The 18,301-nt window shown below is 41.7% G+C and overlaps 2 protein-coding genes across 12 annotated transcripts in view; one reads left to right on the top strand and one right to left on the bottom strand.

The window, feature by feature from the left end:
• The window catches only part of LOC109864863 (LIM and calponin homology domains-containing protein 1), a 148,829-nt gene extending 134,421 nt beyond the window's left edge, over window positions 1-14,408 (top strand). For 7 of the 11 annotated variants that reach the window (XM_031797568.1, XM_031797574.1, XM_031797567.1 and 4 more), the window contains 6 exons: window positions 2,530-2,627; window positions 2,753-2,923; window positions 8,257-8,340; window positions 8,719-8,827; window positions 10,854-10,956; window positions 11,259-14,408. In XM_031797568.1, coding sequence (XP_031653428.1) covers window positions 2,530-2,627; window positions 2,753-2,923; window positions 8,257-8,340; window positions 8,719-8,827; window positions 10,854-10,956; window positions 11,259-11,284 — 591 coding nt within the window. In that variant the 3' untranslated portion in view covers window positions 11,285-14,408. The remainder of the gene's footprint in view (window positions 1-2,529; window positions 2,628-2,752; window positions 2,924-8,256; window positions 8,341-8,718; window positions 8,828-10,853; window positions 10,957-11,258) is intronic. The other 4 variants (XM_031797569.1, XM_031797572.1, XM_031797576.1 and 1 more) reach the window with 4 other exon arrangements.
• Window positions 14,409-14,959: 551 nt separating this feature from the next.
• Window positions 14,960-18,083, bottom strand: LOC109864949 (paired mesoderm homeobox protein 2B). Its single transcript, XM_020453045.2, has 3 exons — window positions 17,472-18,083; window positions 16,656-16,843; window positions 14,960-16,347 (listed from the first exon to the last, which is right to left on the bottom strand). Exons 1-3 carry the CDS (start codon window positions 17,710-17,712, stop codon window positions 15,916-15,918), a joined length of 861 nt encoding a protein of 286 aa, XP_020308634.1. The 5' UTR covers window positions 17,713-18,083; the 3' UTR covers window positions 14,960-15,915.
• Between the last annotated feature and the right edge of the window lie 218 nt (window positions 18,084-18,301).

Below are 18,301 nucleotides of genomic sequence, written 5' to 3'. Positions count from 1 at the left end.
AATTTATTAAATAGTTTTTTCCCCTTCGTCAATCTACATACAATACCCCATAATGGCAAAGTAAAAACAGTTTTTTAGATTTATTAAGAATGTCAAGAGTGTTCAATTTGTTTTAAATAATGCAAAAACAAAGTGTTGGAGAAGGAAGTAAAAGTGCAATATGTGCTATGTAAGAAAGCTAACGTTTAAGTTCCTTGCTCAGAACATGAGAACATATGAAAGCTGGTGGTTCCTTTTAACATGAGTCTTCAATATTCCCAGGTAAGAAGTTTTAGGTTGTAGTTTATTATAGGACTATTTCCCTCTAAACCATTTATTTCATTAACCTTTGACTATTGGATGTTCTTATAGGCACTTTAGTATTGTCAGTGTAACAGTATAGCTTCCGTCCCTCTCCTCGCTCCTCCCTGGGCTCGAACCAGGAACACAATGACAACAGCCACCCTCGAAGCAGCATTTCCCATGCAGAGCATGGGGAACAACCACTCCAAGGCTCAGAGCGAGTGATGTTTGAAACGCTATTAGCACGCGCTAACTAGCTAGCCATTTCACTTCGGTTACACCAGCCTCATCTCGGGAGTTGATAGGCTTGAAGTCATAAACAGCGCAATGCTTGACGCACAACAAAGAGCTGCTGGCAAAACGCCCGAAAGTGCTGTTTGAATGAATGTTTACGCACCTGCTTCTGCCTACCACCGCTCAGTCAGATATTTAGATGCTTGTATGCTCAGTCAGATTATATGCAACGCAGGACACGCTAGATAATATCTAGTAATATCATCAACCATGTGTAGTTAACTAGTGATTATGATTGTTGATTTGTTTTTTATAAGATATGTTTAACTACCTAGCAACTTACCTTGGCTTACTGCATTCACGTAACAGGCAGTCTCCTTGTGGAGTGCAACGAGAGAGAGGCAGGTCGTTATTGCGTTGGACTAGATAACTGTAAGGTTGCAAGATTGGATTCCCCGAGCTGACAAGGTGAAAATCTGTTGTTCTGCCCCTGGACGAGGCAGTTAACCCACCGTTCCTTATGAACTTGAAATCGGCCCTAATTAATCGGCCATTCCGATTAATCGGTCGACCTCTAATAGCAACAGACCTTGGCACTCTACAGGAATAACCAATATATGTTATCCTGCTGACTCTTCTGAAAGGGGAACCCCTGTTCCAGAAAAGACCCAAGGGGTGTAACCATAGTTGGCTATAACAGTTACAAGAATAACCACGTGCATGTCTAATGGTGTCCAATGACCTAGAGCACAAATACTTACACTAGTATTGCTGGCTCCTTCTGAAATATATAATTGCCACGTATGTAATGAAAATTCACAATAAAGGTTCTCCCATCTCCACAGAGGAACTCTAGAGCTCTGTTAGAGTGACCATTGGGTTCTTGATCACCTCCCTGACCAAGGCCTTTCTCCCCCGATTGCTCAGTTTGGCCGGGCGGCCAGCTCATGGAAGTCTTGTTGGTTACAAACTATTTCCATTTAAGAATGATGGAGGTCACTGTGTTCTTGGAGACCTTCAATGCAGCAGAAATGTTTCGGTACCCTTTGTTAACTCGAAATGGCACAACAACAAGGTTCCAGTTTAACAACGTTTACTAAACCGTATTAGCACACTACGTCTTTTGGAGTTCTTTAGCAGCCAGCTCCTCGAGCCACTAGATGTGCTTTTGGCACTATTCCAGTTAAAGATTCTTTAAGGGTACACGCCTACCTTGTTGAGGCATTTCTTTGACTTCCTCAAACACTCAATTTTTACTCCAGTTACTTAGTCAAATGACACATCCTTTGTTTCAAGTGCTGCTCCTCTAATGGCTGTTTCTGTATGTGGAATACTACTTTCTTTGTCCATGTATTTAAGTGTGTCCAGTTTTCAGACTGGAACAACCATGTTGTCTTATCACATGTGGCTGTTGAATGTTTTCCTAATTTGAATGCTCAACAGTATTACCTGTGGCATGGTTGAAGGTGTCTGCTCCATTTCCTGTTTCAGTGTCCATGTCATTGGATATGACATCTGGTTGATGTGTGTCTGTTAATGTGTCCTTTTTGTCATTTTCATTAGGTGGCTGATTCTCAGCAACAGCCCCTCTATCTTGTTGATCATTTACTTTCCTCAATCTTGAGTGATGCACAATGGTGTCTCCGTGCCTCACAAATATCACCACACCATCTTGGCCAATGACTACTCCCGGTCCTTTCCACTCTTGACAGTCAACTCGTTTGAAGTACACTTTCCAGTCTCGTACTTCTCATCGGTGGGTCGAAGCTGTTTACGCAGAGCCCTGCAAGTTCTCTCTGAGCATATCTCAACACCGTTAAAAGGCACTCGACTCAGTGTAGGGACGTGGACTTCACTAATAAAGTGAAATTGAACTAACAGTTTTTAATTTATTAAACGGCTAATATGACCACAGTTAATGTGCCGTAAAGCAGTGGGTTTTGTGATTTGGTGGATTTTAGGGTGATTGTAACTAACCCTTTGAAACTGTCTTCATCTCTCTTCATCCACCAGGGGAACACCGAGAGAGTGGTATGGAAAGGACAAGATAACGACAGGAGTAGTGACATCAGCACAGCGTCCAGAGATGAGAGTCTGAAAACAGCAGTCAGGTCAGTCTGAGAGTGTGTGTGTGTGGCCTTGAACTCTACAATGGTCATGAGAATAATGACTTTCTATATAATGCCATTAATGAAATGGAAATTAATTATGCATTTAATCAATCAATCATCAACAGCTCAATCAGCCAGAACAGCAGTCAGGCAGACAAGCTGACACCGAGTTTGCAGAATGGTCAGAGAGCACCACCCACCATGGCCGTTCCCCAGCCACCCAACAAGAAACAAAATACAGAGGTCTTACTAGACTGCACCAAACCCAGCCAGCAGGCGCCCTCTCGGGACAGGAGGTATGTGCAGTGTCGGAACTAGAATTGTATACATTGGGTGGCCAAGGCTACTTCAGGCGGTCCATAGACCATGACAGAAAATGAGTGTGTAACCCTAACCTGGCATCTAAGGAGCATGAATGATTGCTGATTAGAGGTAGAAGTGATAATTCACATAACCCGGAGTTCTTCAATGTGGTAGATAGTGTGGTCCAAAAGGGTTACTTCACTAGAATTCTTTAATATACTATGACTAGTCAGTGTCTCTACCTCGGAACTGCAGCTCAATTTCTCTCTCAGAAGTGTTGCACATCCCAAAAAAATTAAGGAAATAAAGCTCAAGCAGCAAGGAGATAAGATGGCGTTTGTGTGTTACATAAATTGCATAGTTTATTTACAAAAATGTACACAATGCAATTTGACATACCAGGTATCAAGCAGAAACCGACTTGAAAAATAAAAATAATTTTGCTGCCAATCAATATTACAAACTTACAGTATCGTATGTATGCACGTGTGTGTGTGTACGTGTGTGTGTGTGTGTGTGTGTGTTAACTAATAGCAAAGAGAAGTTTTGGAATTGGCCTAATCAAGACCAAATTAAATCTGTGTGACATGATACCCTTTGGATTTATCATTTTGAATGTCTGTGTACTAGCTAGTACACCGTGTAGGTTTTAATCATGACCAGAGGGACCTCCTAAATGCCAAATTATCCTAGGTAGATTTAAAAACAGCATAATTTTGAGGTTCTGGTGAGAACTGGCAAAATGTTTCGCAAACTCATCCATGTTGAGGGAGCGAGCCCTCCTTGACTCAACACTGAGGATTCTGAGGTGACTTAACCTGTCATCAACCATTGTTGTCCTAAGGTGGGTTTTAATCCGTTTTAAAGCTGAGAAGCTTTAACAACGGAAATCTTACAAAGTCAAAAAAGCTCATGGAAGGCCTCTTTTTTTAAAGATTCTAGAAACACAACAAAGTCGAGGAGAGTAGACGGTCTGTCCCTTCCACTTTTCTCTCTTATCAAGAAGCCGCTTGGTTTGATGTCCTCTAAATCTGACTCAAAGGTCTGAACAAAGGCAAACAGAGGCTCCTCATTCAAGAATGATGTAGTCTTTGGGTTGAGAGACTGAACCCCTTGCATTCTCGCAATTCTTCTCTGCAGCTCAGCTGTGAGTCTATCAAGCACCTGATAAAAGATATCTCTTTGGAAGAGCTCACCATCACTTTGGTCACTTTTTCTGTCCTACAGTGCTCATCATCAATGAGTCGTGGGCTCTTAAGCTTGTTTTTAGGCTGTCTTTGACACACTATTTATCAATTTATTTCGCAGTGCTCTGCAATCTCTTCAACCTCTACATAGTTCTCCATAGTAACCCTCACTTCTGTAGTCCTGTAATGTGTCTGTAAGGGCACCTACTAGATCCACAGCCCTTCCTGTAATGTGTCTGTAAGGGCACCTACTAGATCCACAGCCCTTCCTGTAATGTGTCTGTAAGGGCACCTATTAGATCCACAGCCCTTCCTGTAGTGTGTCTGTAAGGGCACCTACTAGATCCACAGCCCTTCCTGTAATGTGTCTGTAAGGGCACCTACTAGATCCACAGCCCTTCCTGTAATGTGTCTGTAAGGGCACCTACTAGATCCACAGCCCTTCCTGTAATGTGTCTGTAAGGGCACCTACTAGATCCACAGCCCTTCCTGTAATGTGTCTGTAAGGGCACCTACTAGATCCACAGCCCTTCCTGTAATGTGTCTGTAAGGGCACCTACTAGACCCACAGCCCTTCCTGTAATGTGTCTGTAAGGGCACCTACTAGATCCACAGCCCTTCCTGTAATGTGTCTGTAAGGGCACCTACTAGATCCACAGCCCTTCCTGTAATGTGTCTGTAAGGGCACCTACTAGATCCACAGCCCTTCCTGTAATGTGTCTGTAAGGGCACCTACTAGATCCACAGCCCTTCCTGTAATGTGTCTGTAAGGGCACCTACTAGATCCACAGCCCTTCCTGTAATGTGTCTGTAAGGGCACCTACTAGATCCACAGCCCTTGATAGATTAAGAGCGCTTGATTGGAACATGTCAGAGACATTTGGCATCACCGAGCACTTTACAAAAGGTAACCAAAAGCCCTATGAAATGTAAATCTGAGTAAGAAGGCCCCTTGCCTCCACTAATCTATCAACACTATTTTTAAGTGTGATATCCTGTAGCACTCTCAGAACTGCTGGAAGCCTGTCCCTCAGATTACGGCATACCATGTATCTGCATGCCCACCTTACATCCGTCTCTGTAGTTCTCTGGGCTGCTGCTGTGGATACAGCTCTTTCTGAACTGCAAGCCACTTGAGATGAACGTACGAGCCAGACACAACGTTATAAAGCTTCTGCAGGAGAGTAAAACAGTTAACTGCCTCAGGCACTGATTTTACATAATTGACAAGAACCAAATTCAAACAATGTGCATTAGAGTGCACATAAAATGCAACTCTTGCACTGTTTTTAATCCGTGCAGACACACCAGAATGCTTTCCACTCATGACGGATGCACCGTCATAGCCTTGCCCCACAAGATTATTTATGTTTTTCAAGGCAATAGCCAGATCATAATTTTTATGAGACCTGCTGCATCTAAGCTTTCAGCTGACTGAAAGTGTGAAAAGCTTTCGTGGATGGCAGTTGTAATAGTACCTCACAACTAAAGACATTTGTTCTTTTTCATCTACAATTACACTTAAAAACTTCACTTTCTTTTACTTCTCTTATTATTTCACTTTGTACCATCTCAGCTCAGCCCTCAAGAACTTTGTTCTGGATTTGGTGGCTTGTGTACTTAGCATTGCCACATGCATTCATCCTTTTCTCTATGAGAGGGTCATGCTTTGCTATTTCTTTTAAGATTGTCAAACCATTACCCTTGTTAATGACCTCTGCACTATATTTTGAGTGGCAGTTAATAGGAGCACATCTGCAATTGTTTTAATGTAAGTACCATTTTCCTCCACTTTTCCTGTCCTCATTTATGACGTCTAACATTGAGTTGCTGTCAATAGCCCTTTTATGATGATTCCAAGCATATCGAATGGAGCTTAAACCCCGAATCTTTAAACAGCGCCTTTTTCCAGTTACAAAAAAACCTGACTGTGATGTGAAGGCAGATTCAGGTCTATTGGGCAGAGAAACGCCTACAGGCGAAACAAGTCGAATCTTGACTTACAGAATATTCAAGCCACGAATTGTCCTTATACCAGGAGCTGTTGACAGCCCTTTTCCTAGTAACATGCTGAGTTCTGGGAAATGTTTTCAAACACGGCTGTACAGGAAGCATTCTCTGGATCTTGACATTTCTGAAATACACGTTAAATAAAGTCTTTATGGAAATGTATAATTAAGGGATCCACAAGATTAGATGCTAACAGCTGCTAACTAAAATGTGTAGTTTAATGTATAGGCCTGGCCTAACATTGGGTCCTTTTGGAACAGAAGTCTCTCTCCCTTTTGTTTTCATGTTTAATTGAACCTATGCTAAAGTAAGACAGTCTATAGTTACATCTAAGCATCCAATTTCCCACATTGTAGTCCAATCTCAATCTTAATTACAAATCCCCTTTATCACAACTGTATCTTAAAATCAACTACCAGCCTAAGCTACTAGTTAGATCATGGCCAGGACTACTCTGCAGTAAGTTACTAGTTAGATCATGGCTAGGACTACTCTGCAGTAAGCTACTAGTTAGATCATGGCTAGGACTACTCTGCAGTAAGCTACTAGTTAGATCATGGCCAGGACTACTCTGCAGTAAGCTCCTAGTTAGATCATGGCTAGGACTACTCTGCAGTAAGCTACTAGTTAGATCATGGCTAGGACTACTCTGCGGTAAGTTACTAGTTAGATCATGGCTAGGACTACTCTGCGGTAAGCTACTAGTTAGATCATGGCTAGGACTACTCTGCGGTAAGCTACTAGTTAGATCATGGCTAGGACTACTCTGCGGTAAGCTACTAGTTAGATCATGGCTAGGACTACTCTGCGGTAAGCTACTAGTTAGATCATGGCTAGGACTACTCTGCGGTAAGTAACTTAGCTATCTATCATTTCTTATACCTTTACGATAGCAAACAGACTATCTGCAAATTGTGGTAGTCTTTTGAGTAACGCTAACAGATTGATAATTGTTAGTTTTGAGTTCAAGTATGAAAATCTGAGTTAATGGATTTCAAATTGCTGAATGTTAACTTGCTCAACACTGACAGCTGTAGCCTACTAGTTACCCCACATTAGCTAAACATTCGTATACTGTAACTTACTGCACTGTATATGAGTGTATTACTAGCACATATGTAAACATAATGTTAGGAACCGATCTCTCTTATTTGATTAACTGTCTGTTAATGTTAGACCTTTGGCTCCATTGACTGACACAGCGACTCAACTTTCGTAAAAGTTGATTAGGAAATCTAAACCCGATGCTAAACTTTAAAACTTACTTCAAATATGAGGCTTTCGTCAATCACAGCTTGTGGAGCTGTGGAAATATTCTCTCTTCTGTACGTTCTTCTTATTCTTCTGTATCTCGCCACCAACGTTAATATTCTCTCATCCTCGATTTGAAAAATGCGCCCCCCAAACGTCAACATAAAATGCTTCTTTCAGCAAGATGTGAAATGAGATGTCAATCAGCATCAAACTGCCAGTAGCGAATTGAATGTTGGTGGCACCCAGGGTGGCCAATCAGATGTCAGGGGTGTCCGGTGCCACCCCGGACACCCCTCTGGCTCTGCATATGTGCGGGTGAGAAGAGATTAGGGGTGAGGGGAACGGTGTGTTCATGTGTGGGTGTGGGTTTGAGTTTGTTTTTTCATTCACAAGCCAATATTCACTATGTTATGCAGAGGGCTTTCTCTTTTAGTTATTAATGCTTCTCCACATCTTCCATCACGGACATGCCTTTTACTCAGATGGCCCGTTGGTGGCCCCGTAAGTAATCTATATTGCCTCAATGTCAAGATGAGGCTTTATAGAGAAATGACAACAGAGGTGTTATATTTAGGAATTTACAAAAAAAGTCCCCTGATTTTATAGTTCAACCAATTAAAACAGATTCTTATTTGTGGTTCAAGAGAGTAAGAACCCATATTGGTAAACCTACAGCTTATAGTAGGAATTTGTCAAATGCCGCTGTATTGCACACTGTGTGGTCCACATAATTGGTAGCAACGTTGTATTTTCACCTATAGAACCTTAAATATTGTTTGTTCGGCTCATATAGTTTTGATTGGTCCAATTCATACTAAAGGTTTCAATCATGTCCATGTTGCTAGGCAGGCCTTCATGTTGCTTTTCATCTTCAGGTGTGGCTCCATTGAATCCATGGGGCCCAGTCCATCAAACTCACCCACCACATGCCCATCCGACATGCCTCAATCTCCAAACAGGTACAGCCATCAGAGGGTGCCAAACTCAGCTCCCTGAGGCCAGTCACTGCTGCTTTTGTCATCTGTTATATTGAGAAGGATATTGAACTTGCTGAAAGTACAAGGTTTGATCTGTGCTTCTCTGTGAAAAGTATCATGTCAGCTCTGTAGAAGACAATGCTGATATCTCTATCCCACACTACTGTATTAAATGTATAGATCAATATACTGTACTAGATGTGAATCTGAGGAATCTAAAAGCATCAATCCCTCAGTTCTTCATTCACTATCACTGGACCATATATCCACTGGACCATACTTCATTTGCCACTGCGGTCATTCAGTTTGTGCTGCTCAGTGGTCAGTCTGTTGTAGCCTGAACTGGGTTCTCCCCTGCAGGTCGGTGAGCGGTAAGAAGCTGTGCTCCAGTTGCAGTCACCCTTTGGGAAAAGGGGCAGCCATGATTATTGAGACCCTCAGCCTTTACTTCCACATCCAGTGCTTTAAGGTCAGTGTCACTCAGGCAGACTGTGTTAAGTCAGAACCCTTTCACCACACCACCACAGTTAGTTTGAGGCTGCGTTAGGTCAGAACCCTTTCACCACACCACCACAGTTAGTTTGAGGCTGCGTTAGGTCAGAACCCTTTCACCACACCACCACAGTTAGTTTGAGGCTGCGTTAGGTCAGAACCCTTTCACCACAACGCCGCAGTTAGTAGCTGGCTGCGTTAGATCAGAACCCTTTCACCACACCGCCACTGTTAGTACCAGGCTGCGTTGGGTCAGAACCCTTTCACCACACCACCACTGTTAGTACCAGGCTGCGTTGGGTCAGAACCCTTTCACCACAACACCACACCCATCCACAGTTATTAACTACAGGACTGTAACTAATGGAATTGATGATGGAATTCCAAGCCCTAGACCCAACCTCCAAGAAACTCCTTGTTGATCTTCAAAGATTGTATATGCCACAGGAGGTTGGTCACACCTTAATTGGGGAGGACAGGCTTGTGGTAATGACTGGAGCGGAATAGGTGAAATGGTATCAAAACATGGTTTCCTTGAGTCCCTTCCAGCCGTTATTATGAGCCGTCCTCCCCTCAGCAGCCTCCACTGGTATAAGATTTAAGTAACCTAACGTAGCATGGGTTAAAGTAACACCTGAAACTAGATCCCCTACGTACTGGTCTTGACAAGAAGAAAAAACTATAGGGAGGTTGTCTTCCGCACTGTTCAACCAATCCAGTGAATGTGGAGGAGGAGTTAAGATGGAGTGTTGCCTTGTTAATTTCCAATAGCGGAAGTCGTGTCACAGACTCTCTTTCCATTTCCCCTGAAAACCAGAACATCTGGTAATTCGGGACTCAGAGGCTAAGGTTTAAGCAATATGGCAGATTTCCCACCCGACCAATCAGAAGGCAAGGTGAAGGAATTACCATAATGCTTAAACCTTTCCAATCCTCTCTGATTAACACACTCACCAATGTCAGATCAGTGATTACTACAAGGAAGGAAGGAAAGAATTATGCATTTTCAAAGTATTCAAACAAAGCATGCATATGTCTTACACTATGTATACAAAAGTATATGGACAGCCCTTCAAATTAGTGGATTCCCCGAGGATGGCACCTTTCCAACAAGTCAGTTCGTCAAATTTCTGCCCTGCTAGAGCTCCCCTGGTTAACTGTAAATGCGAAGTGGAAACATTTAGGCGCAAAAACGGCTCAGCCGCGAGGTGGTAGGCCACACAAGCTCACAGAACGGGACCGTTGAGTGCTGAAGCGCAAAGCGTGTAAAAAATCTTCTGTCCTCGGTTGCAACACTCACTACCGAGTTACAAACTGCCTCTGGAACAACGTCAGCACAAGAACTGTTCATCGGGAGCTCCATGAAATGGGTTTCCATGGCCGAGCAGCCGCACACAAGCCTCGGTTAGCCATGCACAATGCCAAGCGTCGGCTGGAGTGGTGTAAAGCTCGCTGCCATTGGACTGCGGAGCAGTGAAAACGAGTTCTCTGTAGTGATGAATCACGGTTCACCATCTGGCAGTCTGACAGACAAATCTGGGTTTGGCAGATGCACAAATGCGTAGTGCCAATTCTACAGTTTGAGGAGGAAGAATAATGGTCTGGGGCTGTTTTTCATGGTTCGGGCTAGGCCCCTTAGTTCCAGTGAAGCAAAATGTTAGCGCTACAGCATACAATGACATTCCAGACAATTCTGTGCTTCTAACTTTGTGGCAACAGTTTGGGGAAAGCGCTTTCCTGTTTCAGCATGACAATTCCCCCGTGCACAAAGCGAGGTCCATACATAAACGGTTTGTCGAGATCAGTGTGGAGGAATTTGACTGGCATGCACAGAATCCTGACCTCAACCCCATTGAATACCTTTGGGATGAATTGGAACGCCCATAATTTTGGAATGAGATGTTCTACGAGCAGGTGTCCACATAGTTTTGTTCATGTAGTGTACTTTTCTTCCTCCTTCCTCTCCCTTCTCTCTCTCTCCTCTCTCACTCTTCCCCCTGCAGTGTGGGGTCTGTAAGGGACAGCTGGGTGACACCACCACGGGGACAGACGTGAGGATCCGGAACGGCCTCCTCAACTGCCACCAGTGCTACATCCGCTCCCGCTGTGAGTCACACAAAATCACATCCCCGCATGCACACACACGTATACACATTTGCATTCTCTCTCACTCACTCTCACACACACCTATACATTTGTCTCCCTCACTTTCACATGATAAATAGCTACATCACACACTGATTAGTTCATTGCCCTTTTCACAGTTTTAATTTAACGGATATAAGAGTATTATTGTGTACCCAATTGCCTCAAGAAATACATGTATTTTTCCATAATCCCATTAAATATGATAATCAACTATTAGAGAATTTACAGTTGTCCTTATTGTTTTGTTGCTCTATTTTCAGCAGCCGGCCAGCCAACCACATTGTGACAACGTTGGGTCAATGGAAAGCACACAGAGAAATTGTCTCCCTTCTTCCTACTTCTCCATATAATCAACATGTGTGGAATGTGTCTTGTCTGTCAATGCCTATGTGGGGATTTTCGCAATGTCTGCAAATCACATCCTATCGGGTTTATTGAAATGGTCCATTTAATGCCTGACATTGGAAAGTTGTGTGTACATAGAATATTAGTCCGACTGATCATAGTCAGCCTATTGATTCTATTGGCTCTGTATGATCACAGCTCAGAGGTTCTCACTTCCTCGTATCCATATGCACCCACAAGCTCTCTAGAGGATGGTGGACATTTTGAATCTGAGTTCTGATACTGTAAATATGGTGTATACAGTATAACAGCCTCCTCCACTTCAAAACAGTATAGGAAACTCATAAACACTAATGCAATGAAGTCCAACCAACAAATTTGGCACTTAGACAAAATATTTGTTTGTAAAGTATACCCTTTATTTGAATTGAATTATTCTCTGGTATCCAGGTTGTTAGATAGGCCTTATTAGTCTCTAATTTGGTTGCTAGAGAAGGTTGTCATGATTTCCAATAAAAGTTTCAAGTAATAGAAGTGTATTCCATTTTGCCAATTTGAGATCTGTAGGAGTTTTTCTCGGTGGTCAACTAAAGGCTTAGAAAAGCCTGCTTTGTTCCTCCCGATTTTCACTTAAACCACAATTAACCCAAACTCTGGTTTAAATTCTGAAAACGAAATCGTTTAGCTAACTATCTTCTTTCCAGGCAGCTCCAACACTGTCTTATCGTTTATTTCTTGCGTATTGCTTTAGTAGCCTACTGGATACAAAAAAATACTGTGCTGTCACTAGGCTATAGGCCTACATACATTACAGTAACTTTGCACGTCGGCCTGACAACGTTATCCTTTTCTCTCTTTCTTTGCTCAAAAAAAATGTCCGCTCACAAAGTTAGATGTACTTGATTTTAAAGCAATAACGCGAACTGATGCATGTAAACTGATTGTGGAGGTAAACAACCGTCATGGATTCATGCTACTGTACTAAACCATTCCGTAAACTCTTAACCGGTTCTCTTTAGGAATTTCAGGCTTGGAATGTCATGAAACGTGCCTTAGGTAAACAGGTGATTGCACACTCAAGGGAAGGGAACCCAAAGATGGTGTCTACTTAAAGGAAAACTCCACCCAAAAACTGTCTTTTGGTATTTATTTCATTAGTCCATTGATGATATAGTCTCAACTTGATTATTGACAAAAAAAACATGATCAAGAATATCACTTAAAATACAGAAATCAGCAATAGGCATCGTATAGGGATTATTTCTGTATTGTGTATGTTACATGTCTTTTAAAACTTATTTGCTAACAAGCAAAACATTTTGAGACTATATCAACAATAGACTAATGAAACAAATGCCAAAGTTTCGTTTTTGGGTGGAGTTTTCCTTTAAGTGTGATAGGGTAGGATGGGAGATTTTTGTCCAAAATGCAGGAGAAACTGCAGAGAGCTTAAAATCACCCCACCAATTTGTTTTGTTGATATTCCCCTTTATTTTTTTACTCATGTCACAGTTTACCAAACCTTGTTTTTTCATGATTTGCAGTGTCTTTCCAGTTTCTAAACAGAATCTAAAATATATCTAGGATATATGGTTGACATATTTAATAGCAGCCTTTCCCAACAAAAAATAGGATGACCATTGATTTTTGTATTTTGTGTATCTGAATGTTTTGACATTATAATAACTCTATATAGGCCTCTCTATGCCCTGTTGACAGTGATGACGATTTTGGTCAGCAATAGAAACCCATTTTCAACAACAAAAATATAAATTAAGCATACTTGTTGCGTTGTGAAATTATGGCTAAAATGTTCTTACCACCAGGTGCACTTGATTAACATTTGGCTGCTAAAGACCAGTGCCAGCAGTTTGAACGTCAATTGTGAAATTATAGGTTACTATGGAGCAATTTCAGTGCCAACAGATATTGTATTTGAATTTCATAATTTCGAATTTATATTAGGATTTTGAATTTGATTGTAATACTTTTGAATTTGTAATCGTTGAATTCAGCTTTAGCTAATTGGGCTAACATAGTCTTGTGACATGTAGGAGACCTTGTTCAAACCCACTCAGTCACAAGAGCAAGATTTAATAGGGAGTGGAAAGGCTATCCTTAGAAGGGCTATGACAGGACTATTCAACTATATTCTTATGTGGGCCAAATTGTGTTTTTTGTGACACTCTTCTAACTCCGATTGTTGTCATCATAGAAGGGAACAGAAGGCTCCAGAGTCTTTGCTTTCAGGAATTGGGTCGTAATAGCTCATAGCCAAGACGGTTCAAAAGTTGGCGCTAAATTAATAGGAAGGAAATAAATTCAACATGTCACATTGGCTTCAGAAACTGCATGAAGTTTATGTTTTACAGAGTGAGCATTTGATTATCTGTTCTCTACCTTCCTGGTTGGCAAAGTACCAGGATGTTGTCTCAGGTTTTGAATCTGAATTTAGAGAGCTGAAGTTGAATAAATGAAACTTTGATTAACTTGAAATGATGGTTTGTAAACTTGATTCACAGACAATGAATGCAATACTTACCATAAGTTACATTTATGAATTCAGCGATTCAATTCATGCATTACAAATTCAAAATAACGGAATTCAAATCAAATGTCTGTTGGCACTGAAATCGCTCCATAGGTTACCGGTGGTGGATATAATGTATGTTCAAATGCTATCTTGAAATAAATCCATAGCCTACTCTGTCAGACATATGATCCATTCTCAACTTGTAGCTTACAACTTTCCCTGTTTCGTCTGAGTTTATTTTTCTGATATAGTCCTACCATATTTTTAGGCTTCAGGTCTGATTGTCTTTTTACTTTTACTTAGGAAATTAATACATCTCAGCTGATACTCTGCAGGGGGGCGTCTTTGTGTCAGAAATATCGATACCGTCTTAGCTGGATGAATAGTTTGGGAATGATACTTTACGTCTAAGTTCTGTATTTATTGTAATATTCACCTGAACATTACCCGAAGAAAGATAAATGTGATGTTCAAATGCATTGGCTTTATAGCATACTGTATGTTTATAAATAAAATGTAACAAATGAATGAATGAGCTTGTCCGTGTCTTTCTGTAGTTAAAAGATAATGAAATAATGTGGGGCACCTGCATGTAGTCAACTCGGCTCAATTCGGCCCTATGCCTTTTTGCTGCGACGAGGATGAAAGCAAAAAGGTCAGTATTTTTTTCTGGATTTAGCCAGCTAAAGGCAGACAGAGAATGGGAAAGGCTAACCACGACTGTTTCGAAGGTATTACTGCTGAACAGTCAGCCCTTTGTGAAAGTAACCCTGATCCCATAGCCTGCGTTCTGTCGCAAGACGCTATCCATGGTGCTGAAGTAAATTCTCCAAAAAGGTCTCTCTCAGTGTAGGTGACTTGTATAATAGAGGTACATAGTAATACATTATAGAATCCATGACAATAGCTTTTAAACAATGTGATACATTTCTGAGAACCAAATCTGACATGGATTGGGGAATCAGAAGAGAATAGTAATTTGTGCGAATTTGGTTAACCGTTTTACATCTAATGCATGCAGAATGGTAGCTTAGCCTGTTTGTACCTTTTTATCTAAAGATCAACAAAGAAAAACATGACAAACAACTTTGATTATTTTTATCAACAACCATTTCAATGGTACACCTGGAAAACTATGTGCACATGTAGAAATATTTCCTTAAATATAAGCATTCATTACCTACATATAAATAACTTTCAAATCCTGGACAAAACGTGTTACATTATGCTCACAAAATGGGGGGAAATTATTATAAAATCGGACAAAAAAGACATGCAAATAATAGTGAAATAACACTGTTTGCATACATTCCCTTTTTTTACCCAAAATAAATTCGCCAGTGGTAACTTTGTAAAACGTCAAAAAGACTTCGTGATTCTAAAGGGACTGGGGAGTATGGCCTATGGTCAACTATAGGATAGATACAATAATACATATTAACACTATACAATTGAGCCACAAAAACACAGCTGTAGAAAGACTCACAATACAATTACATATTCCTGTCAACAGTGAACTTTTGTACTTTGTGCCTTTTTTGAAGAAATAAGGGTGTTCATTTGATGTCAACAATTGAAATAAACGAAATTCTTCACGAGCCCTGAAACAGTGGTGTATAGGCTACTTACACTTAGCAAGTTGCATCAGGAAATTAACAAAATAGTCTCTCGTTCGATAATCAACAGAGACATTCCATATATCGAAGATCTTCAGTCAAATCAGAATGTTGGCTACTTAAACAAAACAAGCAGTTGTACAGTGTCTGACATTTTGATGACATCTGGTCGTATGATGGGACACTGCTTATGACTCACAGCAGTTTGTGGTTACTTGCTATAAGTGCAGAATGACCATAATACTGGACGATAACCGAAAAGGAAGGACTGAGGCAAAAAAAATCAAAGTAGTCATCTTCATCTTTTTACAACTGCGGTTATGATAGGCCTATCAGTGTCCTTCAGTCTTTCTTGTAACATCCCTCATTTCACGACTCAACACTCAGTCACCTGTTTGATTTTGTCAGTGGGTCTCCGCTGTATTAGAACATGCTGGTCTTTACTAATGTAGCTTTGGCTCCGTTCTGTCTTTGCAAAGAGGACAGTACGCTGGCGAACGGTCCACCCAATGAGTCCGGGATTGAGGTGATGGTACCTGGTGCAGAAGCCCAGCCTTGACTCGGTGTGTTTCCACACATGCCGGGAGCCACCGACGTCTTCACTTGGTCCACTTGTCCGTTTCCGCTGGAAACGTTGACCTGGCCACCGGTTGGACTGGGCCCACCGCAGTTAGAGGTTGGGACAGAGTTGGGCCCCGGTCCTCCCGTGCTGTCAGGGTCGGTAGATTTGGCCTCTTTACTGTCTTCTTCCCTAGAGTCCGACTTCTTCCCGGAACCGTTCTTGGCAGCGGCAGCCGCAGCAGCGGCCGCGCGCTCTTGCTTACGGAATTTGGCGCGTCGGTTTTGGAACCACACCTAGAAAACGAAAAACGGGTTCATTAGACTAAATAGTCCTACTGTATGTGTAAATGACTGAAACTAGTCATGCTGTCAATATTAGACATTGATCGTCGGAAAACAACTCTCTCAACTCTCAACAATTATTCACACATAATCAAACAACAGTGTAAGCATATGAGTTCTGTATGGGCCTAATGTTGGTGAAAGTATTTTTAAACCATATAAATGTTTTGAAACCCCCCAATAATAGTAGGGAACCTTGTTCTTAATGACTCGAGTTTGGAAAAGACGGTACACTTTGACGAGGTGATAGCATAGCCTACCTGCACTCTGGCTTCAGTCAAATCGATTTTGAGCGCCAGCTCTTCACGTGTGTAGATATCTGGATAGTGGGTCTCAGCAAAAACCCTCTCCAGCTCCTTGAGCTGTGCGCTGGTAAAAGTGGTCCGAATGCGCCTCTGCTTTCTTTTCTCGTTCAGTCCGCCATGATCCGTAAAGAGTTTGTAAGGAACTGTGGGAATAAAATGTAAACGTTAAACGTATTTGCAATGGCAATAGCTGTAGAGTAATATTAACAAAGTTGTCAGATAAAAATCTATCCGAATTAAGAATGATTATGTTGGAAATCGAGTTATGTTATTAAATTCTATAATATGTTAGAATACTTGTGGATTAGTGTTAAAATGAGACCAGTGATGTACTGTAATGTGGTTAACTGTAATGATAAACAAATCTTTGCTTTGATATTGGGGTTCAAGTTTGGAAACGTGTCATAATGTTGCCATCCGTACCGGTTGTTGCTACTGTAACTCCAATTATGTGTCAATAATGAGCTTAGATCTTTGGTTATCTAATTATTTGAAGCTTTATATCTCATCGCAAGGTAAATAAATTATGCCTATCATTTTGGCAGCTTAAGATAATGTTGTTGGCGGTTTGGGTGTGACTGGGATAGTGTAACCCCATAACTGAATTACCGCTTGCCTGCAATCGCTTCTAACGTGATAAATTCTTTCATTTGTGTAAGCAAATTTCGTTTGGTAAATACTAAACACATTTCCATTTTCAAATGCAATCAAGGCGTCCTATATACCCGGGTAGAGACCAGGGAGTGGTGAATAAAGTTGGCGGTTGCTTACCTGCGGCGTATGGGCTGCTTTGGTGGTCCCGCAGTGTCCCCAGACTGCAAGAACCCGGCGTAAGAGACGGGCAGCCGGAGGTAGCCCCAAACGTGGTCCTGATCGGATTGTACTGAAACCCACTGGCTTGACTGCACGAGCTGAAGTCCGCATAGGCTGATGCCAAGCTCGATGTGTCCATCCCGGCCATACATGATTCGTAGGCAGAGGAATTTAGGTAAGAATACTCCATTTTATACATTTGAAAAGGCTCAGTGGATAAAGAAAGCAGCACTTCCAAGGGGAAAAAAAATCGAAACTTCAAATTTGATTACAAAAACAATGATAATGACGCGAGATGAGATGGGGAGAATTGACTTGCTTGGATTTGACTGTTTTGGAAAGAGGCTAGACCGTGGGTAGATGTGCACTGCTCGGCGCCTGCTCCAAAACTGGCCTCCTTTATAGGAGCTTCGCCCTGTTTTATGAAAAGCCCTCTAAGAGCCGCCTAGCCTCAGGTCTCTAGAGCATATAGTCCTCATAATAAACTTGGCTCTTTCCTCTTGGACAATGGCAAAGCGTTTGGTCTTATTGCTAGCGCTTTTACATGACAATAACTCATCAGTCTATTGGGCTGGCACTGGGGGCCCGCACTGTCCAACCTCCCTATCATTGATCCCCTGCATCTCTAATTAGAATTTAATACCACACCATTATGCGCCAAGACCCCCCCCCCCCCCTCCCCCCTCCCCGCGCGCCATCCACCCTCCTCTCTAACCACGGTCTTGCTCTTTAATTCAATCACACCACTTGGAAATAATGAAAGTTGGGTGACGATTCTCCCTGATCCA

The sequence above is a fragment of the Oncorhynchus kisutch genome, linkage group LG19 (assembly GCF_002021735.2).
Source record: "Oncorhynchus kisutch isolate 150728-3 linkage group LG19, Okis_V2, whole genome shotgun sequence".
NCBI classification, from domain to species: domain Eukaryota; kingdom Metazoa; phylum Chordata; class Actinopteri; order Salmoniformes; family Salmonidae; genus Oncorhynchus; species Oncorhynchus kisutch.
The sequence above is the reverse complement of the archived record's forward strand: the minus strand, read 5'-3'. Positions and strand labels throughout refer to the sequence as shown.